A 24,455-nucleotide genomic window follows, 5' to 3' on the forward strand; every position below is an offset into this window, starting at 1 on the left:
TAGTCATAAACTATGGTCTAAAAAAGTTATTAAAACTAAAAATTATCATGCCCAAACAATGTAAATTAAAAGAGACAGGGGCAGAAATTTGTTCTACTACTTTAGATTTAACCTTAAAACTTCATTTTAAATAAGCCACTGTTAGTGTCTTTCCAAGAAGAAAGATTTTATTGTTTGTTTGCATGAGCTTCGTTTCTGTAAACATAGGCTTAACCGGTGCTTTTTTATGGAGTTTATCAGATTTTTATCGTTTGTCAAAGTTAAAGTAAGATGGTGCAACTCAGCCTCAGAGTGGTTAGGGTCAGGGAATTTAAAAGTACGAAACGTTTTTAGAAATGGATTTTCTATATTTACAAAACTTAACAAAACATTATCAAGAGTCAACAGGTAGTATCACAGCTTAAGAGGTAGTTATTTAATGGTGCGAGTGGTGGTGCTCGGGGACGATGTGCTGGACGTGGCCTTCGTGCTTCACGATGGCGTTGAATCTATAAGAGAATAACGATTTGATTAAATTATCAGGTCATGTAATAATATTATTCGCAGGATTTAGGTAAGCGCTAGTGTAGACCATTGCCTAATACTGCGATTGAAATAAAACAAAACAAACATGGAGTAAAATTTTTAACTTACCCATTGTGTTTGTCGGCGGTGTACTCAACGATGCGTACGGAGCCGTCAGCTTCGTGCAGGCTGTAAACGCCCTTTACCTGGTCGCCTTTGCGGGTCTCGTGGTGGTACTTGTTGTCGTGCGTGTGCGGGTCCTGCACTTTGTACTCGTACGAGTAATGAGGCTCCGCCTGTAACAGAAAATATTACATTTTACACAGCTCAGACGCTCCCGCTAGCTCTCTTTGCACGCTTCTTTTTCTAATACTCGTATCACAGGCTGGACTAAACCACTGTGTCCCTAATAACTGGACTGAACTGAAACACTGAGAACGCGCGAGTGAGGTCTCGCGACTAGCACGCGATTTACGAGCAAATGCATGTGGATGTAGTAGTTCTCTAGTATCTTGCGATCATGTAATCTAGACAAGTTCTTACGTAGTAGTCAGTGTGATGGTGCTCCTCGTGGCCGTGGCTCTGCTGTGCCTGGTGGCCGTGGCTCTGTTCTTGGTGGCCGTGGCTCTGCACCTGGTGGCCGTGGCTCTGCGCCTCGTGGCCGTGGCTCTGGTGCAGCACGATGCTCTGCGACGAGTACGCGTGCCCGTGCTCGTGCCCGCCCTGAGGCCGCGCCGCAGCCACGGCAAGAGCTGCCGCAACGATGACGATCTAAACGAAATACGTATTTTGTTAGAATTATATACATATTGAAGTAATATTTTATTTTATTTTGCAACTTTTTGACAACTAATATTGAATAATGAATGAATAATTATTACAGCTCAAGTATATATGTATACTTTATACATAGTAGTCAATTCCAAGTGACAATAACTTTTTGGTTACCTTAGAAAACATGTTTAATTTTTTGGTGCTGTTGACCCTACAAATGTTGTAAGTTGAATGATAATGCTGATTTAATTCATATCTCTTAAATACTCCATAGCAAAATTTGCACCTGTTCAGTTTTCTTAAGAAAGTAGTCGTAACAGTAGTAAAACCCGTTTCATTAAGTGCGTGAGTGTAAACGTGTCCTTGACACGGGCAAAGTTATGAAGGCGCCTAAATACCTACTTAATCTTATGGATGTATTTTGACTGAAGCGAGCTTGCGTGATAATCTCTGAGTTATGTTCTGTAAACTGTCGTCGATTACTGTGGATATAACGTGATTATCTTTTCGTGGATGACTCTTGTCACTGTGACAAATATATTTTATCTTTCTATTTTAAAAATTTTATAAAGAGAAAAAGAGAGACAAAGTAGTACTTATTCTTGTCTATAGAGTTCTAAAACATCCTACCACGGTGACAAAATTCACCTGTGCGCGCGAGTCCTTATTCGCATGTTGTGGCCTTAACTAGGGTTACTTTTGTGGTAAGTTTTTAACGTTTTCAAAAACTATAGCTGTAGAACATTCCACTGATAGAACCTTCTGGTGGTGGTCACGAGAAGCATTCAGATGCAGACAGCGCAGGTCTTGTCGTCGTTGTAGAGATCCTTGGCAGGAGACACTTTTTGCAGCATTTTGTCCAAAATTATTATGATGATAGGTAGGTACTTGACAATTACAGCAATAGGTGTAAGTATTTTTATGTAATTTCAAACACAATTTCTTTAATTTAGCCCTTGAAGAGTTTTTGTTTGTTGAGAGGCTGTTTTAGTTTAATGGGGTCGTAGTAATATGTATTACTGCGAGCGATATAGATGTATTGTATTTTCCAGTTTTACAACAACAAATACAAATTCCAACAAAGTTCAGTTTTGGGATACAAAAGTTTGTATCGATAAAATGATTAACGATAAGCAATATTGAGATCTTGAACCTGTTTAATACCGGTTTGCCAAATAAAAGTACAGCACAGAGTGGACACATTTCACTGCAAAGCGACATACGAGTGCATTTCTTTATTGCAAAACGGTTTGATAACTCGAATTCAGGCGATTATAAAAATCGCCGAATTTTAATTATCAGTATCAGTTCACCACTGCACTTCACAAGGATAACAGTAACAATGTTCTATAAGGTAATTGAATAAATTGGAAATATTTTATTATTTGACTTCAAAGAAAGGAGGAGGTTCTCAATTGGATATAATGTCCTAATAAATCAATCTGAGGAACTACACCAAGTGTTTTTACATTAACTATCATGTGTGTCCCAAATGGAAATCGAACCCACAATTTTTAGTTTAGAGACATCAAGGTCTGTGACCATTGGACACTGGTAAAATAATGCGTTTTATTCTGTCAGGTATTGTGCATCGCCGCTCTGGTAGCCGCAGTGGCCGCCCAGTCCGACCACGGCCACCACAGCCACCACCACGCCTACTCCGCCCAGCACATCTCGCGCCACGACGGCAAACCAGAAAAAGTCACTGTTGAAGTGAAAGACAAACACGGACATCATGAACTTCACTACGATTACTACGTAAGTACGCCCTTACATAGAGTATCAATAAAATATTATTATTTGTATAAAATAAAAAGTCAACGTTACAGGACACGGCGCACATCAATATAATAGAATAGAATTGGATAGAAAACTTTTTATTTGCAAGAAAGGTATACAAGCAGGCAAGAAATAAAGATATATAAGATTAAAAGAGAGAGAAATAAACAAATGGACAATTAACTGCTTGTGCCCATCTGACAAAAAGGGTGACCGCCAGGGCTTGTCTTGAAACTGATTTTCAGCGGGGGCCCTCTGTTGTCACGGCGTACCCCTGCTGACGGAGATGCAAGAGGAGAAACATGAACACCACTATGATTATTATGTGAGCATGTTACTCACCCTGCCCTAAAATCGTACACGTTAACTTTGCAAAAGAAAAACAATGTTTTACGGAGTAATTTTTTTGATCCAACACAATGATTGATATTTTTGGTCTACCAGGCTCACCCTAAGTACGAGTTCGAGTACAAAGTAGAGGACAAGCACACCGGCGACCTCAAGAGCCAGCACGAGACCCGCGACGGAGATGTCGTGAAGGGCTACTACTCTCTGCACGAGCCTGATGGTTCCGTCAGGGACGTGCACTACCACAGCGACAAGCACACCGGGTGAGTTTACAAATTATAACAAACCTAATCAATTAGATCTTAGATAAGTCAAAATAACCGTTCGTAGATTTAGATTTTCGATTAAAAATGCACTTTCTGGTCCGTGCTGCAGCGTACGAATTTAAAAATTAGATTTCTTGACTTGTTCTATGCATTACCTAAAAAAAATTAATTCAAATACATACTAACATGTTTTTCTTTTTACAGATTCGAAGCCGCCGTCAAGCACACCACCCACCACCATCACCACTAATGTGTATCAAATGTTACGATTATTCTGTATGTTGCATATTAGTTTAAGTGTTGAATGTTGATAAGTATAATTAATGAATATTCTCTAGTATTTCTTTGTATTATTCAACATATTAAGCTCCTTGAATAGAACAAAAAGTTTCCAATGGCAAAAAAAAAGATTAACTAAATATTTTGAAGGAAAAATATTTAATTTTTTTTTATTAATGAATAATACAGTTCTTTTTATTATTATTACAAGCTTTTTAGAAGCTTTATTATTATTACAAGCTTTATATTGACTTCACTTGTTAGTATGTGTGGGACAAATCTTGCAACTGAATTTAAGACCACTTCTCCCCAACCGATTGAGCTGAAATTAATTGGGTATGCTTATGTAAGTACGATGACAATGCAATAGTATGGTACCATTAAGCTGGTCTGATGATGGAGTCAGGAGCTGGCCATAGCAACTCCTAAACGAAACGGCAGAAACTCATCGAATATGGGTTCGTTGGATTTGTCTTTTCGAGTAGTTTAGTGCTAGATGATTTCCAGGGTCCTGATGATGGAGTCAGAAGGTGGCCATAGGAACTCTTAAACGAAACGGCGGAAACTTATCGAATTTGGGTTCGTTGGATTATACTTCCCGAGCACTTTCGAACTCCTCCTATGTTCTTCTGATGAATTTCGTTGCGGGTCCAATAACAGTTTAACTTTCCCCCGGGACAAACTTGACCTTCATTGGTTGGGTTTTTGTGGCGGTCAAGCTGTAGATGCTGGCTACACAGGAGTTGCAGTGGTGGGAACGAGAGGTGGGAATAGTCCCGTTCCGGACGTTCCCGAGCACTTTGGTGCTAAATGATGACCAGGGCACTGAGATTGAGACACAACTAAAAAGTGTAAAATAACATTATAATAAAAAATAACTTTTTTAAAACAAGCTTTATCCTGAAATGCAGTTGTACTAAAAAGAAAAAAATAATTGTATGCTAGGTTCAAAGAATTTCGAAAGCTTGTAACACAAACAGAAAAAAAGAGAAATAAATTCCATGCGCTATACAGACTTAATGAAATAAAAGTAAATTGGAAACTACATACCTATTTAGGCCCGGTTTTTTGATTCGTAGTTAAAATAACCAATGGTCTTGATATATGTCAAATGACAAGTGGTGACAATGACAATGGTTCGCTTGAATTCTACATTTTTTAAACTATTTGTTTACATTTTGTTAATATTTAACCATTAGTAGAAAATTTAACAATTAGTTATTTTAAAACTAAGAATAAAAAAACTGGGCCTAGGTGTAAATTTTTTTCATTTCGGAATCTTTATGAAAACTGTACTACCTGAGTTATGTAAATTACATGAAATTTTATTATGTTAATATGCCGACAACATTTTAAGGGTTAATTTGAGCAGTCCATTTTTTCCTAGCCAATATATAGGTATCTAATGTCTCAAAATTACAGAGAACTTGTTCGGCAAATATAATAATAATTAAATCAAAATAATGTTCTTTGTATAGCATTATTTCTTAAAGTTGAACTGAAATTCTATTTTGCGTCTTTTCTAACACTTTATGCCGTTCAATAATGCAGTCCTGACGATCGACCGACATGAGTCAGCGACTTTTCGCCGACAAACAAAAACGGTGACAAGATTCTGAAATAAGGCCGCCGACACCAAGTCGCCGGACTTGGTGTATTATCTACAAGTGAGATGGATTTAAAAAAAATGCAGGATGAATGTTAAATGTACCTTACTGTCACCTTTTTTAACCGACTTCAAAAAAGGAGGAGGTTATTTAAAATAAGTTATATTATGCAAGCATTTATAGGGCTTGCGATTCGACTCAAGTAGGTATGTCACATCGCCTGCAGAAGCCAAAAATATACCTATTAGTCCAGTCATTATAGTAAGTTCACCTCGGAATTCGAGATACCCAGCTGTAAGTCTGTAAATACGTGTATATTGACACCCTAAAAGTTGTCTCAAAAGCTACATATGGTAGGGTGTAAGCAACTATTAAATTTCAAGGTCAACGGTCACAAAAATCGGTTTTTTGCGCTTTTTTTAGAAATATCTCATTTCCTGTGGGTTTTTTGCTATTTGTATTTATTATCAATATCGTAGAATACTAAATTCTCTACAAATTTTGTTTAAAAACTTTTTTTATACGGTGAACCGTTTTCGAGATAGAGGGCGGAGAGCGCGCGGTCACTGCATCACTTCAGGTCTACTTAAGCGGTTTAGATTTTTCATACAAAAGGATTTTCCCGCTAATTCCTGTGGGAATTTCGGGAATTCCTTGTTGTAACTAAGCTTTGAGTTTACTAAGGTACCTACATGCCAAATTTCAAGCGTCTAACTTCCGTTAAGCGTTTAGATTTTTCATACAAAAGGATTTTCCCGCTAATTCCTGTTCCCGTGGGAATTGTAGCTTATGGGAACTTTATTAAAATCGGGAATTGTCTCTAATGAAGCCGCAGCCTTAGCAGCCAAGTCAGCTGCCTCATTACCACCAATGCCTACATGAGCCTTGACCCATATAAACTCGATGGTTAATCGTGCAACATGAGCTTTATGGATTAAGTGGTGTATATTAACAGCAATCTGATTTCGAGTGTTAGGATTAGAAATTTCGGTGAGGCCGGACTTACAATCTGAAAAGATAATAGCGCGCTTGACTTGGTTGTCGATGATCCATTTACAAGCTTTTTCCATTGCAAAAAGTTCGGCCTGGAAAACTGAGCAGTAATGGTGGAGTTTTAGTTTTTTGATAGTACGGTCGTTATTTGGATGTATTACAACATACGCGGCTCCTACTCTGTCATCGTGTCTGCTTCCATCTGTATNTATTATCTTTTTATTTTAAAATTTTATAAAGAGAAAAAGAGAGACAACTTAGTACTTATTCTTGTCTATAGAGTTCTAAAACATCCTACCACGGTGACAAAATTCACCTGTGAGCGCGAGTCCTTATTTGCATACTTTTGTGCTATAGCTGTAGAATATTCCACTGATAGAACCTTTTGGTGGTGGTCACGAGAAGCATTCAGATGCAGACAGCGCAGGTCTGGTCGTTGTAGAAATCCTTGGCAGGAGACACTTTTTGCAGCATTTTGTCGAAAATTATTATGATGATGATATATGAAAGTTACAGCAATAGGTGTAAGTATTTTCATGTAATTTCAAACATAATTTCTTAAATTTAGCTCTTGAAGAGTTTTTGTTTGTTGTGAGGCTGTTTTAGTTTAATGGGGTCTTTTTTTTTTTTTTTTAAATTTGGGCATTTTTTAATTTCAGAGAGAGCGCGGCGCTATCGGTTTACGCGTTGCTCTCTCCTACGTGATTTAGAATTTTAATTGTTGAAAGATTTTAGGTTGCTAACTATGTTTTCAATGTGGGTGGTAAATGTTGTTATGGAATCTTGCTTGGTTATAATTTGTTGGAAATTGAATGGGTCGATGTTGTAAATTTGGCAAACTATATTATGGCTAAGTCTTGTTGATTGAAATCTTGGGCAGTCCTGAACGAGATGCAACATTGATTGGGTGGTTATATTATCACAGGGACATGTGTCATTGTCAGTAATCTTGAATCTGTGGAGGTATTCTTTATGGTATCCGTGGTTTGTGAGTAACTGAGTAATAGAAAAGGAGGGTTTGATATGTGATATGAACTCGATAAGATTTTCATACGAAGGGAGCCAGGATTTAGTGTACGCGCAATTATCTGGTGTAGAGTAGAGTTTTTTGGATTCCTGTTCTGATATTATTTTATTTTTGTGTTTAATGTAGCTTATGGGAACTTTATTAAAATCGGGAATTGTCTCTAATGAAGCCGCAGCCTTAGCAGCCAAGTCAGCTGCCTCATTACCACCAATGCCTACATGAGCCTTGACCCATATAAACTCGATGGTTAATCGTGCAACATGAGCTTTATGGATTAAGTGGTGTATATTAACAGCAATCTGATTTCGAGTGTTAGGATTAGAAATTTCGGTGAGGCCGGACTTACAATCTGAAAAGATAATAGCGCGCTTGACTTGGTTGTCGATGATCCATTTACAAGCTTTTTCCATTGCAAAAAGTTCGGCCTGGAAAACTGAGCAGTAATGGTGGAGTTTTAGTTTTTTGATAGTACGGTCGTTATTTGGATGTATTACAACATACGCGGCTCCTACTCTGTCATCGTGTCTGCTTCCATCTGTATAAATTTGCCAATATTCCTTAGTATTTAATTTATCTACATCTTCAGCGGAGGAAATTTCTTGAAAATTGATGGAGGGTCTTAAAGATGGATGGAGAAGTTCTATTGTGGATGCGGGAGTTTCTATAGAGACATCTTCAGGTATAACTGTTGTGGTACCAAGAATTTTAGTTCTTTCAGTATTAGCTATTTCTGTTATTTTAGCTGTCAATGGTATTAATTGAGCTAGACTAATAGATATTGGAGTACTGATAGTACGAAAGCCTTGAACAATTTTGATCGCAAAGAGCCGTTGTATGGAAAGTAGGCGTTTTCGAACACATTTATATTTGAGTGCTCCAGACCAAATACTAGCTGCGTAAGAAATAATGGGTTCGATGACTTGTTTATAAATTATTTTGATATTTTCTGGATGAATTCCCCATGTGGGTCGTACAAAGGTGACAATTTTGTAAAATATTTTTTTAACTTTATCTATCGCGTGTTGAGAATGCTTAATGAAATTTAATCGTTTATCGATAATAATCCCTAGATATTTAATTTGATCTACAAAGGCTATATTATTATTTTGTCCATGAACTTTAATTTTACAATATTCTGATTTGTTAGTAAATCCAATTACTTGTGTTTTAGATGGTCCAAATTCTAATTTAACGCTCTCACCCCATTCTAAAATTTTATTTAGTGCTAAGTTGGTAGATGATTCTAGATGCTGAATGTTATGTGAGTGAACAATTAATAAAACATCATCTGCATATGCTTGGAGGTAACATCCGGAAGGCAATGTATTACTGCGAGCAATATAGATGTATAGTATTTTCCAGTTTTACAGTTGTTAATTATTATGCTCAACGACTGCAAATTCCAACAAAGTTCAGTTTTGGGATGCAAATGGTGTATTGATAATGAAATTAACGATAAGCAATATTGAGATCTTGAACCTGCTTAATACCGGTTTTCCAAATAAAAGTACAGCACAGAGTGGACACATTTCAGTGCAATGCGACATACGAGTGCATTTCTTTATTGCAAAACGGTTTGATAACTCGAATTCAGGCGATTATAAAAATCGCCGAATTTTAATTATCAGTATCAGTTCACCACTGCACTTCACAAGGATAACAGTAACAATGTTCTTTAAGGTAATTGAATAAATTGGAAATATTTTATTATTCGACTTCAAAGAAAGGAGGAGGTTCTCAATTGGATATAATGTCCTAATAAATCAATCTGAGGAACTACACCAAGTGTTTTTACATTAACTATCATGTGTGTCCCAAATGGAAATCGAACCCACAATTTTTAGTTTAGAGACATCAAGGTCTGTGACCATTGGACACTGGTAAAATAATGCGTTTTATTCTGTCAGGTATTGTGCATCTCCGCTCTGGTAGCCGCAGTAGCTGCTCAGTCCGACCACGGCCACCACGAGCACTACCACGCATACTCCGCCCAGCACATCTCGCGCCACGACGGCAAACCAGAGAAAGTCACAGTTGAAGTAAAAGACAAACACGGACATCATGAACTTCACTACGATTACTATGTAAGTACGCCCTTATATAGAGTATCAGTAAAATATCCTTATTTACAAAAATAAAAAGTTAACGATACAGGACACGGCGGACATGAATATAATAGAATAGAATTGAATAGAAAACTTTTTATTTGCAAGAAAGGTATACAAGCAGGCAAGAAATAGATTAAAAGAGAGAGAAATAAACAAGTGGACAATTAACTGCTTGTGCCCATCTGACAAAAAGGGTGACCGCCAGGGCTTGTCTTGAAACTGATTTTTAGCGGGGCCCTCTGTTGTCACGGCGGTCTTGCATCTCCGTCAGCAGGGGTACTGCTGACGGAGATGCAAGAGGAGAAACATGAACACCACTATGATTATTATGTGAGCATGTTACTCACCCAGCCAAAATCGTACACGTTAACTTTCAAAAGAACAACAATGTTCTACGGAGTAATTTTTTTGATCCAACACAATGATTGATATTGTTGGTCCACCAGGCTCACCCTAAGTACGAGTTCGAGTACAAAGTAGAGGACAAGCACACCGGCGACCTCAAGAGCCAGCACGAGACTCGCGACGGAGATGTCGTAAAGGGCTACTACTCTCTGCACGAGCCTGATGGTTCCGTCAGAGACGTCCACTACCACAGCGACAAGCACACCGGGTGAGCTTACAAATTATAACAAACTTAATCAATTAGATCTTATATCTAAGATTTGACTTATCAGTCAAAATAACCGTTTGTAGATTTAGATTTTCGATTAAAAATGCACTTTCTGGTATCGGTGCTGCAGCGTACAAATTTAAAAATAAGATTTCTTGACTTGTTTTATGCATTACCTAAAAAAAAATGAATTCAAATACATACTAACATGTTTTTCTTTTTACAGATTCGAAGCCGCCGTCAAGCACATCACCCACCACCATCACCACTAATGTGTATCAAATGTTACGATTATTTTGTATGTTGCATCTTAGTTTAAGTGTTGAATGTTGATAGGTATAATAAATGAATATTCTCTAGTATTTCTTTGTATTATTCAATTAAGCTCCTTGAATAGAAGAAAAAGTTTTAAGAGCTCGATGTTTCCAATGGCGCTCTCGAACGGTAACTAGGTATAAACTATAACCGGTGTTTTTGTATGGAGATTGACAGATTTTTGATGGTTGTCAAAGTTAAAGTACTACTGTACAACCTGTATTAGAAACGCAAGTTCATCGGCTTAAACCAAAGAAGAAGAACCTGTATTAGGTTATTTGGGGATCGGGCATAATAAGTTATATTTTAAAATGTATTACATAGTTTGTTGGTTTCTATAAATAAATTAACGCAAGTAAATCATTACATAGTATAAAACAAAGTCGACCTATGATATAAAAGGTTTGTGAAAATATCAGTAATTTTAATGTTTTATGCCCAAATAACGAGAGCTATCATTTTAGCGTTCACCAGTTGGCACCGCTGTAGAGTAGGTCACTGTCACCTTGTTAGTAGCGAAGACAGTGGCGCTAATTAACGACCGTATTCACAAACTTTACTATGAGATCTTACAGTGCACAGCGCTATTCAACGCTGTGCGTTCGATTTGGTGCATCACATAAGCCAACATCATTTGTGAATACGGACGTAAGTGCTGAAGTGGTAGGAGGGCTGTCGCATTTACCCTAATCAGGATGGTGCCAGTGTAGAGTCATGTTAATCGCCAGTGGAGCTAACTGTTTAGTGTAGTACGAGTAACAATAGCCCTTAATGAACTAAAAGTAAAATTGGAAACTAGTGTACAATTTTTTAATTTGTGAATGTATGGTGTATGTTTTGTTGGTTGTCCTTAAATAAATAAATAAAATAAATAAATTTCGGAATCTTTATGAAAACTGTAGGACTGCCAGTGCCTGAGTTATGTAAATTCCATGAAATTTTATTCAACAAATTTTTTCATAAATCCTAGGTGCATTGCATTACCCAAGCCGTATAAGGCCTTCTTCTGTCGAGTATTTTCAGTTCTTACATTTGGGAAAAATAATTTATACAAAACGTCCAATATGTTTTACAAAATAAGTGATGAATTTTGTGACGAAAGTTATTATGCCGACAACATTTTTTGAGGGTTAACTTGAGCCGTCCGATATTTTCCTAGCATAATAACATTATTATCTAAAACGGATTTTTTCCCATCCATCTAGGAGGAATTATTTTAATTACATTGAAAAAGTTCTGACTTCTGGTTTTCGATTAAAATTGTCGGGTTGTTGAAATTGAAGTGTCCGTTTATAAATTTAAATTAAAAAGTTAACTAAATATGTGTACGGTGCGATTATTATGTAAAAAAATACTATTTATTTGTTCACTACTTACTGCAAGCTGAAGTGGCAATGGACAGGGCATATAGTACGCAGAACTGACGGCCCATGGGGCAGCAAGGTTCTGGAATGGAGGCCGCGTAGGTACCGGAAAACGCAGCGTGGGACGTCCACCTACAAGGTGGACCGGCGACATCGTAAAGGTAACAGGGAAGCGCGGGATGCAGGCCGCTGCCAATCGATCAACGTGGAAAGCATTAGGGGAGGCCTATGTTCAGCAGTGGACGTCCTATGGCTGAAATGATGATGATGGTGATGATTATTTTTGTTCTTATCTAATGCTTGTCTCAGAAATGGCTAGACTATTATTTATGAATTAACTTAAGCCTCTACTTGAGGAAGGCTATTAATTTTGTCTGTGTTTAAATCTGGAACTAATTGGTAGGATACGGTACTACAATATTTCTGATATCAGTTTGTTCAAGAAGGTTGTTTTTATATGAAGTTTATCGCACATTACAATATGTAACAAAGAACATTTAGCATTAGTTTAACTGTGCTGAATAGTCTGCTCCTGGATGGGCAATACTATAAATTAAGACGAAATAAATTATTGCAATATGTTAGAAAAATTCCTTCACCCATATTCACAAACGATGCTTGCTTAAGTGAAACAGCAAATCGAACGCACAGCGTTGAATAGAGCTCTGTGATTGGTTCGTGTGTCACCCTGTGCATCCACGCGCACTGTGAGACCTCATAGTAATGTTTGTGACTACGAGCGTTACTTATTATTATTCTGTGGTATAGGTATGGCAGCCTGCCTGCCCCTAGATGGGCAAAGAGGTTTAGTTGCCACCTAATAAAAGAGAAATAAATTGTGAAGGTCGCATACGACCAAACTTCATGACCGCGCGTCTGGCCAGCAAGAAACTTTTTTCTAAATTAGTGTTCTTTTCGTTTGGCAATTGTTTCCTAATTTTTTTCGAGCAAGATGCAAAACAAAAAAGTTAATGTTATTTGATAAACATTAATAATTATTTTGTACCTATTTTAATTTTTGCAATCAAAGCTAAGGTTCTTATGAATTTTTAAAAGGTATCTCATAATGGGTATAGTTGTATTCGTTACGTTGGTGTACTAATGTTTTATTTAGCAGTGTGTTATTTTCAGATATGAAATGATACAAAGATGTAGACAAATAATAACAAATTTATTTACAAACTGTTGTATTTATTAATATTGAACCCTATTTACCGATTCAGCAGATTTACACTAGTATGTAGTTACGTCTCTAGTTAATAGACAAATCGCTCTATGTCGCCATCTTGTTGTCTGTGGTAATCTCTCTGCAATAAAACTGCGTCTGCTAAATTTAAACTATTTTTATTTAAATTCATCAGGTTATGGGCCCAGGCCACCTGATTTTTGCATAAAAGTGAACAGTAGAATAAAACAAATAGTTTATCAGCTAGCAAAGTGAGAAATANTGAATTTCGTTGCGGGTCCAATAACAGTTTAACTTTCCCCCGGGACAAACTTGACCTTCATTGGTTGGGTTTTTGTGGCGGTCAAGCTGTAGATGCTGGCTACACAGGAGTTGCAGTGGTGGGAACGAGAGGTGGGAATAGTCCCGTTCCGGACGTTCCCGAGCACTTTGGTGCTAAATGATGACCAGGGCACTGAGATTGAGACACAACTAAAAAGTGTAAAATAACATTATAATAAAAAATAACTTTTTTAAAACAAGCTTTATCCTGAAATGCAGTTGTACTAAAAAGAAAAAAATAATTGTATGCTAGGTTCAAAGAATTTCGAAAGCTTGTAACACAAACAGAAAAAAAGAGAAATAAATTCCATGCGCTATACAGACTTAATGAAATAAAAGTAAATTGGAAACTACATACCTATTTAGGCCCGGTTTTTTGATTCGTAGTTAAAATAACCAATGGTCTTGATATATGTCAAATGACAAGTGGTGACAATGACAATGGTTCGCTTGAATTCTACATTTTTTAAACTATTTGTTTACATTTTGTTAATATTTAACCATTAGTAGAAAATTTAACAATTAGTTATTTTAAAACTAAGAATAAAAAAACTGGGCCTAGGTGTAAATTTTTTTCATTTCGGAATCTTTATGAAAACTGTACTACCTGAGTTATGTAAATTACATGAAATTTTATTATGTTAATATGCCGACAACATTTTAAGGGTTAATTTGAGCAGTCCATTTTTTCCTAGCCAATATATAGGTATCTAATGTCTCAAAATTACAGAGAACTTGTTCGGCAAATATAATAATAATTAAATCAAAATAATGTTCTTTGTATAGCATTATTTCTTAAAGTTGAACTGAAATTCTATTTTGCGTCTTTTCTAACACTTTATGCCGTTCAATAATGCAGTCCTGACGATCGACCGACATGAGTCAGCGACTTTTCGCCGACAAACAAAAACGGTGACAAGATTCTGAAATAAGGCCGCCGACACCAAGTCGCCGGACTTGGTGTATTATCTACAAGTGAGATGGATTTAAAAAAAATGCAGGATGAATGTTAAATGTACCTTACTGTCACCTTTTTTAACCGACTTCAAAAAAGGAGGAGGTTATTTAAAATAAGTTATATTATGCAAGCATTTATAGGGCTTGCGATTCGACTCAAGTAGGTATGTCACATCGCCTGCAGAAGNGCGCATCGCAGCAGCCTTGTTAATTTCAGGCTTATCAAGTTGGGCGGGCAGACGGCGCGAAAACCGTTGCTCGTGTGTGCTTCGCTGTGGTTTCGCTCACAGTGAAATGTTACAGTACGTAAACCACATTTAGAATGAAAACTAAGAGTGAATATCTTATTGAAAATTGATATAATTGCACCATCACTGAACACCTCGGTTAACATTAAGTACCTATGATTGTACCTATTACCGTAACGGATTGAGGTTAATCTGTGACAACGAATACTGTGAAATAATTTGGAAGTGACTGATTTTATGCAAAAACTTTATTCAATCTGGAACTAGTTAGTGACATCATTCGGAACTTCACTAATCTATCTGAATCTTATTGATGAAGATGTTAGAGTCTCTAGAGGTAGACATGAATAAAATCATACTTTATAGTAATTTCATAAGGTACCTACTACAGATTTCGTTGCTAAAAATAACCAAAATCTGCCTGACTACACGATGAAAGTCACTGACCTTCGTTACCGAAATAAATTTTTGACAGATGGCCTTTTTGTCACTTTAAGCTTACTGTCGAAAAGCAAAAGCTTTCCATATAAATTGGCCGTAAATTANTATTTTCTATCGCAGGGCCCCGCGAAGTACGAGTTCGAGTACAAGGTGCACGACGCCCACACCGGCGACATCAAGCAGCACCACGAGTCCCGCGACGGGCACAAGGTGGAGGGCGCCTACAGCCTGCACGAGCACGACGGCTCCGTGCGCACCGTCAAGTACCACGCCGACAAGAAGACCGGGTAAGACGACAACAAATTCATCAATGAGGGTTTTCGCGAATGAAAGATCCGCTAGATGGCGGGACGTGGATGTGGGGTCTGACTGCTGCGTGATTGGTGGATTTTGACATCAATCAATCAATCATGCAGCATTTGGACCTCGCGTCTACGTATTGCCATCTAGCGGATCTTTCATTCGCGAAAACCCTCATTTCAAGCAAACGCTATAAAACAATGGAGCACTTTCGATAGAATTCTTGTATTGATTGAATTTAAGAAAGTTGTTGAATCCTTCCTATAACAAACAAAATAGACTTTACCTACAATATTCAGATTATAATGTAAGCAACTTAAGGCGCTTAGCCTAATCAATATTTATTTTAATTCCAGATTCAACGCTGAAGTGAAGCACACTACCAAACACGTTGAAGAGAAACACCACCACTAAATTGAAAACAATGACGTACATTTAAAATGATGTTGATGTTATATTTATTTTCGTTATTTAGTTTTGATGATAATAAAAAACATGAAAATATTACACGCTTATTTTTATTAAAAGATATTATCATCATAGAAATTACAAAGAACCTTTCAGATCAAGATGAAAGTACTTTTTAATCTATTTCTTACAAATAAAAGACGAACGTTCTCTATGGTAATGGATGGTATGAAAAATGCTTAAATAGTATTTATGAACTTATTTTATATTATGTACCTATTTTGTATAAAATAACTGTAGATGCATTAGAAAAATCTGGTGTCAGACTTGAAGAGATGGCTTACTCAAACCTTTGTAGTTTCGTTTTCATTCGCATAGGGTTAATTCGATTCAAATGCCATAACAAAGAAAGATACGTTGACTGACAACATTATCCTATTTTTAATTATATCAATTTGGTTTATTCGAAAATTAGAATATTTGTGTTAGGTATGTTTCGTTGTAGCTTTTCCTTTTCTCCCATAATCATGTCCTCTCTGTTTTTATAAACCGTCAAACATAGTATTTTTTACTGTCCAACAACTATAAAATTCCTGGAAACGGCGTCACTTCGAGGTGTATTGTGACATCACAAATAAATAATAACAATAAATCTTTAGACAATTTCACACAGCGCCAGGCCAGGTAGCCCCAAAGTACCTAAGCAACTTAATGCTTGTGTTATGGGTGCTAACTTAACGGATATACTACTTTGTATACTTTTTTTTTAATACATACATAGTTAACACCCAGACCCGTCACAGAAATTTAAATTCATCTTTTCAATTTCTGCCCGGCCGGGAATCGAACCCGGGACCTCTCGGCATAGTAGTCCTTTCTGAACCACTACACCAAACGGCCGACAAACTAGTTAGGTAATTACAATACTATACGGATTGTATTTACGTACCTATCTATGTATCTAAGTAAACATGTGGGTCGCTCAAGTCTTAGGATAGAGCCTTACTTGATTCATTTGCAATCATTAATAGTTTCGATATCAACCTTTCACTAAGGGCTTGTTCCCACGGATCATTCCGTTTTTGCAAGAACTGTTTTTTGCAGGATCCCGTTTGACGTTCACTCGAACACAGGGATGTTCGAGTGAACGTTATTAATTCAATTGAATTTGATTCGAATTTGAAACACAAAATGTGTTCACACAACAATCAAAGCAAAACTGAATTACCGAGAAAACGAACCCTTACATTAAAATAAATTGTACTCGAAATAAATTTCGAACATACAGTCGAATGTTTTAGAATTCAGTGTGCCTACCATGAGTTTACGTTAGGTGAGCTCGCTAGCGAATACGTCAAAAAATTCTATGAAGATTTTATTTCTTGAAAGTAGCCGCTAGGGGCGCTGCACAATATGTCATACATTTAAATGTCATTTTTTTACGCAGTCGCTAGCGAGCACACCTAACGTAAACTCATGGTAGGCACACAGCTGAAACTTAAACAAACATGGCCAACTGACATTAAAACATTTTTAATCTGTGCCCTAGTGAGACGACAAAACCTCTCGTTAATTGCGAATTGAAATTATTGTAGTACTTACGTACCTATAGAAATAATTTATAATGCTTTAAAAAACATTTTCATGTATAAAACCGAGACAGATTTCACTGATATAATTTTAAACATAACAAGAATTCATTGATTAGTCGAATTAGCATACTTAGTACAAAACACAGCACAAAATAAATAGGGACCACTATTTACTGTAGTCAACTTAAAATGTACCAATGTAAGTAGATTTTTATTATGATAGAGGCCGGTAGATCTATTCTCATACATAAATCACTGGATACTTAACTTTCACAATATAGTTATTGTCTCATATTAAATGCAATTTGCTTTTTGCATTATAACATAACACCAAAAGCGCGCGTCGTCACCGCGCGTCCTCTATTCTTTTTTTTTAATGCATAACAAGGCAGGTATTTGACCACAATCGCACCTGATGTTAAGTGGGATGCAGTCTAGGATGGTACATATCTGCCCTGTAAGCTTATTCACTCTCGCCTTGAAGAGGCCCGGATTATAGTTTTCGGGAAAGACAGCAGCAGGCAACGAATTCCAGTCCCTAGCTGTTCGCATTATAAAAGAGTCATCGAAACGCTTATTTATTTATTATTTATTTTTATTTATTTATTATTCATTATTGAGCAATTACATATTTGATCCAAATAGCGTCCTAAATCCTTTTTAGGTTTGTCTAGACACTATTGTTCTCTATACAAATAAAAACAAACGTTTTAGTATAAGCATTCACAACACTTTCAGATATACAAAATATTATTTTAGCGAGTGCGCACTACGATGACGAAAGACTCGACGTTCGATCGCGATCGCAGACCGGTTGGTGGAATGTCAACAATATAGGGATGGTACGCTAACCTGCGCTGGTTCCCCGATGATGGAAGGGGGCTGGTGGAATTAATTCGTGTAATTCTTTCGCACATTCTCCGAAGTGCAGCCTGTAGAAAACCGATAGGGATGCTACCTTACGGCGATGGTCAAGTTCCTGGAGCGCCGCTTCAACAAGGACTTATTCTGACTTTTCTAGTTATTTTAACGTTTTAGATTTTTCACAATAACAGTAGATACTGATTTTCTACTGAGCATCATGGTATACTTATTTAAATAAACATAGCCTGATGCTTAATTCTGTTTGATGGCCTGTACGGAAGACCGAAATGTTATAGAGGTAAGTTACGACGAAGTCAATTTCTTTGCACCTACGACAGTTTATAGAGCTGACCACGTCTCGTTGCTCTCTGGCTCTCCACAGTGCATAAAGTGGTCAGTTTACTGTCAGTCATAAGTGCAGAGAAATAGGCTCACTTCTGTTACAACTCCACTATGTACCAGTTTTATTCATATTCGTTGGATTGGAGATGATTTTGAGTATTTTTTATAAAAAATAATAGGAACATATTCATTTAAAACTTTTTATTGTCATTAGTAAAGACTAAATAACAAAAATAAATAAGTTAAAACTACATCGACGTCCATCTAGGTAATTTTGTTCGATTTAGTGATGGTGCTTCTTCTCTTCAACGTGTTTGGTGGAGTGCTTCACTTCAGCGTTGAATCTGAAATTATAACAAAATTGTATTAGATTAATTAGGTACTAATACAAATTTTATTGAAGACTTTACAATATTTACTGTTATTATGTCAGTGTAATCTTTTGAGGATGCTGGGTTAATACAGGATTAAAAAAATAATTATTCCATTGTCACCAAAACATCCCACTACTACAAATTCTAGTACAGTTACGAGAGTACAATATATTGTTTTGTTTCAGCTTTCGCCTGTGAGTCATGATTATTAGCTTATCGTCTTACCCGGTCTTCTTGTCGGCGTGGTACTTGACGGTGCGCACGGAGCCGTCGTGCTCGTGCAGGCTGTAGGCGCCCTCCACCTTGTGCCCGTCGCGGGACTCGTGGTGCTGCTTGATGTCGCCGGTGTGGGCGTCGTGCACCTTGTACTCGAACTCGTACTTCGCGGGGCCCTGTAATAGTAAAATATTGTTCCCATTTGACACCCAATATGATATTTAACGATATTGGTTGTATCAACTTTTTGGACATTTGGTTATTTGCATTATTTTATAGAACTTACATCGTATTTGTGGAAGTCCTTAGGGGGATGAGAGGGCACGTCGTGGCGCTCAATGTGGGTATAGGAGACGGCTGGTTTATGAGAGTGCTTGTGCTCAGCCTCGTGTTTGTGTTCCTCGTGCTTCACTGCGTGTTTCACTTCGTGCTTCACCTCGTGTTTCACTTCGTGCTTGTGTTCCACATGCTTGGGTTCTTCATGCTTGTACTCTTCATGCTTGTGCTCTTCATGCTTGGGCGCTTCATGTTTGTACTCATGCTTTACTTCGTGCTTGATCTGGGTGGAGTAATGATGAGCAGCATTGCAAACGCCTACAAAGGCGATCACGGCAAGGACCTGCATTGGAAAGGAAAACTTATAACAGGCATATTATTATTTTTTGTTTCTCAAAAGATAAAAATGACACTTGGTTAATTTTAATCGTGCTAAGTTCATGATGTAATAAACAATATTTTTTTAAATAATACCTCTAATTTGAAAATAATTTTTAATTACCTTAGTGAGATACATTTTAATTTTTTGTGTTGTTGGATTGAACAGCGTTCTTTAACTGATGCTGAAATTGAAATTTGTCCCCAATTTATACATCAGTGTCAATTAAAAATTAAATGTAAGTATAGTACGGAGCCGTTAAATACTTTTACCCAAAACTTTCAAGACGAAGGCCGCACACTCCCTTATTGGCGATGTGGTTGTAGTGTACCTACATTAGGTAGTGATTATTATATTTTTAACTGCATTAGATGCCTTTTTTTCAACTAAAAGATGTTTAATAAGTACAGTTCTATGATGGCATTTGCTATTGTTAACAAATATTTAGAGATTTTATTTTATTATTTATTTAGGTAGGTACAGCAACAGAATAGTAATTAGTGTGATAAGAAAAGGTACATCAAATATAATTTTTGACCCAAGCTAGGCAAGATTAATCTAAGATCTAATGAAAAGCTCTGAAACTAGTGGTCATATCATCCCGATTTCACGATTAGAAATGAGCAGATGGTCTTTCAATACTTTCTTATTGGTCAGTTTTATTGTTATTCAATATATCGTACGTAATGTACTTTTAATTTCCATTTTGGAAGGAAACATATTAGGCATTTAATTCACAGAGTAAAGAATTGGTTTTCTGTTTGAAATAATTTATTGCATTAAATAAGTAACATAACATTCAACAGTTGTATTTATAACTGGTATAACATTGTCTTAAATTAGTCCGTATTCATTGCAAAGTTTATTGATGTTTGTGTTCTTCAGTGTGGTGGTTGGTGGTGTGCTTCACTTCAGCGTTGAATCTGTAAAATAGAAAATTTTTAGTTATGTAACTATTTAAGACAAAGCTGTTGGGCCCGATTCTATTTTGTATGAAGAATCGGCCGATACCAAATCGGTGTAATGTGCATGTACGTCCATACTGATGAACAGCCCGACCTAACTATCAGCCAACTAAAAGTTGGTGGTCTGCGCCTAGGCTTAATGTTGTTATAATGGAACAATACAGGGTGTCTAATGTTTATGATTTTCAACCGACTTCAAAAAAAGGAGGAGGTTCTCAATTCGACCCGTATGTTTTTAGAAAAAAGATTTCGAGGACAAAACTGTCATACCCAGCCTTCTTGTCGGCGTGGTACGTCACAGTGCGGACGGAGCCGTCGTGTTCGTGCAGGCTGTAGACGCCCTTAACCTCGTGCCCATCGCTGGTCTCGTGCTGTTCCTTGTAGTCGCCGGTGTGGGGGTCGTGGACCTGGTACGCGAACTCATACTTGGAGGGAGACTGTGAAGAAAATAATTGATTGTCGTGTCGCCCTCTATCGGTTTGAGGGATATTATAATAGCAAATAGTACATAACTGGAACCTCTATTCGGCTACTTTCTTCAGTTTAATTAGCTTTATTTTGAATTCATTTTTGTTTCTGAAAATATGTGCAAGGTATAGTTTTGAAAAGCTAATTTGAAACTGGATAATGACGCTCCATTAATTTCAAACCCTGAGTTTTGCTAAATCGGGTTATTTAAATTAGTTTAATTTATTTAATAAACAGTCTTAATTTTCCATGACTGCTACAAGTACGTATCACCAAATTAATATTCTGCCACGACACCACTCTAGTTTTCATAAAAATCACGACAGCATGAGCTATCTGATGTTTTGCGGTGACGACTCTTCAATTAAATAGGTGATTATTATTTGTACTGTGCCTATACTTACGTCATACTTGTGAAAGTCCTTAGGGGGTTCCGCGGGCACATCATGGCGCTCGATGTGGTACGAAGAGAAGGCTGGCTTGTGCTCATCGTGCTTATGTTCTTCATGCTTGTACTCCACAATCTGAGGCTGTTCATGTTTGTATTCTACAATTTGGGGTTCTTCATGTTTGTATTCAACAATATGGGGTTCTTCGTGGTGATCATCATGGTGGCTCTGTACCACGTAGTGAGTGACTGGAACCACTTTAGTGATCACGTGTTCTTCTTTGGTCTGAGGCTCGTGGTGGATATCGTGGCGCACGATGCTTTGGGAAGAGTATGCGTGATGCTCTTCAGCCAGGCAAGCGCCCAGGACCGCAAGGAGGGCTATGGTCTGTGCAAAAGAAGATTATTAGTTTTAACAGATTCTCTTCTCTATATCTAACAGCTTTTTGAAACTATGATATTGCTTTGTTAAGCAACTTAGTAATCGGAATACTTAGATGGTACTGAATGCCATATTATGCCACTGTCGCACACACAGTGTCTAGCTGTTTTCAGGGTGCGCTTTTACATAGAAACACAATAATTGCAGATAAAACAATATTTACTCTATTTACCTTGACGGACATCTTTCTTGGTTCCAGATGTATGTGGATGAATGAATTGAACACTTAAAGTGATACCATTGTAGAGCAAAAGCTTGGTTTTATACCCTTTAGCCCTGGCAATTTGTGATGATTAGTCATCTTTATTACCGGTTTGTTTTAACTTTACCCCAGTTTTCCCTAAAGGTCAGAAAAATCAGGGCAATTTTTGCCAGTCTTACGACTTAATTAGCACTTAATGTACCTTTATTATGTCATTTTGCTTACATTGAGTGCATTTTTGTTTCAACTTTATGTAATGTAGCAGCAAAAGTACGTCTGAACTAATTGATTTATAGACCGCTTGATTTACCATTGTCTAGTAAAATAAAATAATTACTCTTTTGATAAATATGTTATCATAGAGCATACCTATTTTAGATTATTATAATTCCTGTGATGTATTTTAACATAAAATAAAACATGGAAGGCACTTACTTAAATTCTGTTTTATTATACTGGCAAAAATGTTGAACATAAAAACAAAAAACCAAATCAATAAGAGTAAAAGTGTTGTAAAATTAAAACCGAAGAAACGTGGGTAAACTGGTACAACACCTGTTCCATGCAAGGTCGTACTTTCGTTCACGCAAAAAGTATATCACACATAAATTATAACCAGTTTCGGTTGTTTTACATTGTTATTGCAAAAATTTGGATTTCGAAGTTTTTACTGTATTCGTATAAAAAACAGCTAACGCATTGTAAAGGTATTAGTTTGATTCGAACATTGAAGTGGTCAATAATCAATTAAGAATTACTTTAGAGACCATTTTTAAACTCTGCCACAATGCTTTTCAAGGTAAGCGTTTTTAACTTGAATTGAAGTCATTTTCTCTTGATTATAGGTGCTTTTAAAATAGTGTTTTTTTTTATAATTAAAAACTTAAATCAATAGAATGTCTTTCTGCAAGTATTTCATTTAGATTAAATCGTAAGTGAAAGTTTACATTAAACCGTCCAAAACAAAATAATTTTACAATTCCAGTATTGGGAAATTACGAGACTATCTAACGCCCGTATTTACAAACCATGCTTGTATAAGTGAAGCAGCAAATCAAACTCACAGTGTTGAATAGAGCTCTGTGATTGGTTCGTGTGTCACCCTGTGCGCACTGTAAGACCTCATAGTAATGTTTGTGAATACGGGCGTCAGATAGAATGTAATCTTTACATTATGTATCCAATTCTTTAATAATCTTGTAGATCTTACTTGCCGCATCTCTCGCTGTCGCGATGGCGCGCCCACAAGAAGGCCACGGCCACGAACACGAGCACGGACACGACCACCACGTTGGCCATTATGTAAGTATCTCGTTTATTATTTTTATCTAATAAATCCATCGGTTTGTGTTAAAAGAAGAGTCAACAATTAGTGAGCAGAGTGGGGTAAATAAATCGATGAAATAAAAACAACACTCCAGCTATTTCTATGTACAGTCACGGAATGAAAAGGTTCGTCAGTTTTCAAATTGATTCCTTCAACGAATCGCGAGCACATATTACCTTTTGAAACTATATTACAGAATAATCTCGAGTTAGAGAAAAAAATCTTTAACTGTTCGTCAGTAAAGTTCAAAATTATTCAGATCAAAGTTTTTATCTTGTCAAGAAGATTAGATTGATAAACTACTTATAGATGACCCACGCTGAACTGTCCCACCAAACTCAATGACAGTGGGGCGCTACCATCGTTCAACTATATGGTTTCCAACATGGCAAAAATCGGAACCAGCGATTCGGTATTGACGGTGGCGCCCCACTGTCAATCTCATTGATAAGACAATTCAGTATTTTGGAACTATAAAACCTTCTTGTTGGTTCAACCTGCCATTATTATTTCTATTAAATAAAAAAAACTATTGTCAATTGGTCAATGTCATCCATCATTGCATTGCACTGATGGGATAGAAAAATAAACAAGCAAAACCTTATTCGTTAGCAAACGTCATATTTATTTAAATGTTAGCAGCACTGTTTCTTGCACTGTTATATTGGCAGGTTTGACTCTTACAGTACCTAGTGCAAGCGAAAACCGACACTAAGGTGACGAACCTTTTTATTCCGCGACTGTACTATAGCGTAAAGCAACAAGAGTTGTTTGTACCACTG

At 36.9% G+C, this 24,455-nt stretch overlaps 4 protein-coding genes across 4 annotated transcripts; 2 read left to right on the plus strand and 2 right to left on the minus strand.

Moving 5' to 3' along the window:
- Positions 1–385: 385 nt before the first annotated feature.
- Positions 386–20,083, minus strand: LOC114359437 (histidine-rich glycoprotein-like). The gene is made up of 8 exons (XM_028313841.1): positions 20,005–20,083; positions 19,513–19,845; positions 19,234–19,402; positions 15,794–15,825; positions 1,453–1,518; positions 1,048–1,275; positions 634–800; positions 386–488 (listed from the first exon to the last, which is right to left on the minus strand). Exons 1-8 carry the CDS (start codon positions 20,017–20,019, stop codon positions 416–418), a joined length of 1,083 nt encoding a protein of 360 aa, XP_028169642.1. The 5' UTR covers positions 20,020–20,083; the 3' UTR covers positions 386–415.
- Positions 2,537–4,064, plus strand: LOC114359466 (cuticle protein 7-like). Its single transcript, XM_028313884.1, has 4 exons — positions 2,537–2,632; positions 2,860–3,036; positions 3,502–3,668; positions 3,876–4,064. The coding sequence occupies exons 1-4, from the start codon at positions 2,621–2,623 to the stop codon at positions 3,919–3,921; spliced, it is 402 nt and encodes a 133-aa protein (XP_028169685.1). The 5' UTR covers positions 2,537–2,620; the 3' UTR covers positions 3,922–4,064.
- LOC114359467 (cuticle protein 8-like) lies at positions 9,136–10,570 on the plus strand. Its single transcript, XM_028313886.1, has 4 exons — positions 9,136–9,257; positions 9,485–9,661; positions 10,132–10,298; positions 10,525–10,570. The coding sequence occupies exons 1-4, from the start codon at positions 9,246–9,248 to the stop codon at positions 10,568–10,570; spliced, it is 402 nt and encodes a 133-aa protein (XP_028169687.1). The 5' UTR covers positions 9,136–9,245.
- A 660-nt stretch (positions 20,084–20,743) lies between the features above and the next one.
- Positions 20,744–23,645, minus strand: LOC114359438 (histidine-rich glycoprotein-like). The gene is made up of 5 exons (XM_028313842.1): positions 23,561–23,645; positions 22,317–22,369; positions 21,719–22,090; positions 21,117–21,283; positions 20,744–20,804 (listed from the first exon to the last, which is right to left on the minus strand). The coding sequence occupies exons 1-5, from the start codon at positions 23,643–23,645 to the stop codon at positions 20,744–20,746; spliced, it is 738 nt and encodes a 245-aa protein (XP_028169643.1).
- Positions 23,646–24,455: the final 810 nt, after the last annotated feature.

The sequence above is a fragment of the Ostrinia furnacalis genome, unplaced genomic scaffold (assembly GCF_004193835.3).
Source record: "Ostrinia furnacalis isolate ACB-3 unplaced genomic scaffold, ASM419383v2 OfSCF4391, whole genome shotgun sequence".
NCBI lineage: Eukaryota > Metazoa > Arthropoda > Insecta > Lepidoptera > Crambidae > Ostrinia > Ostrinia furnacalis.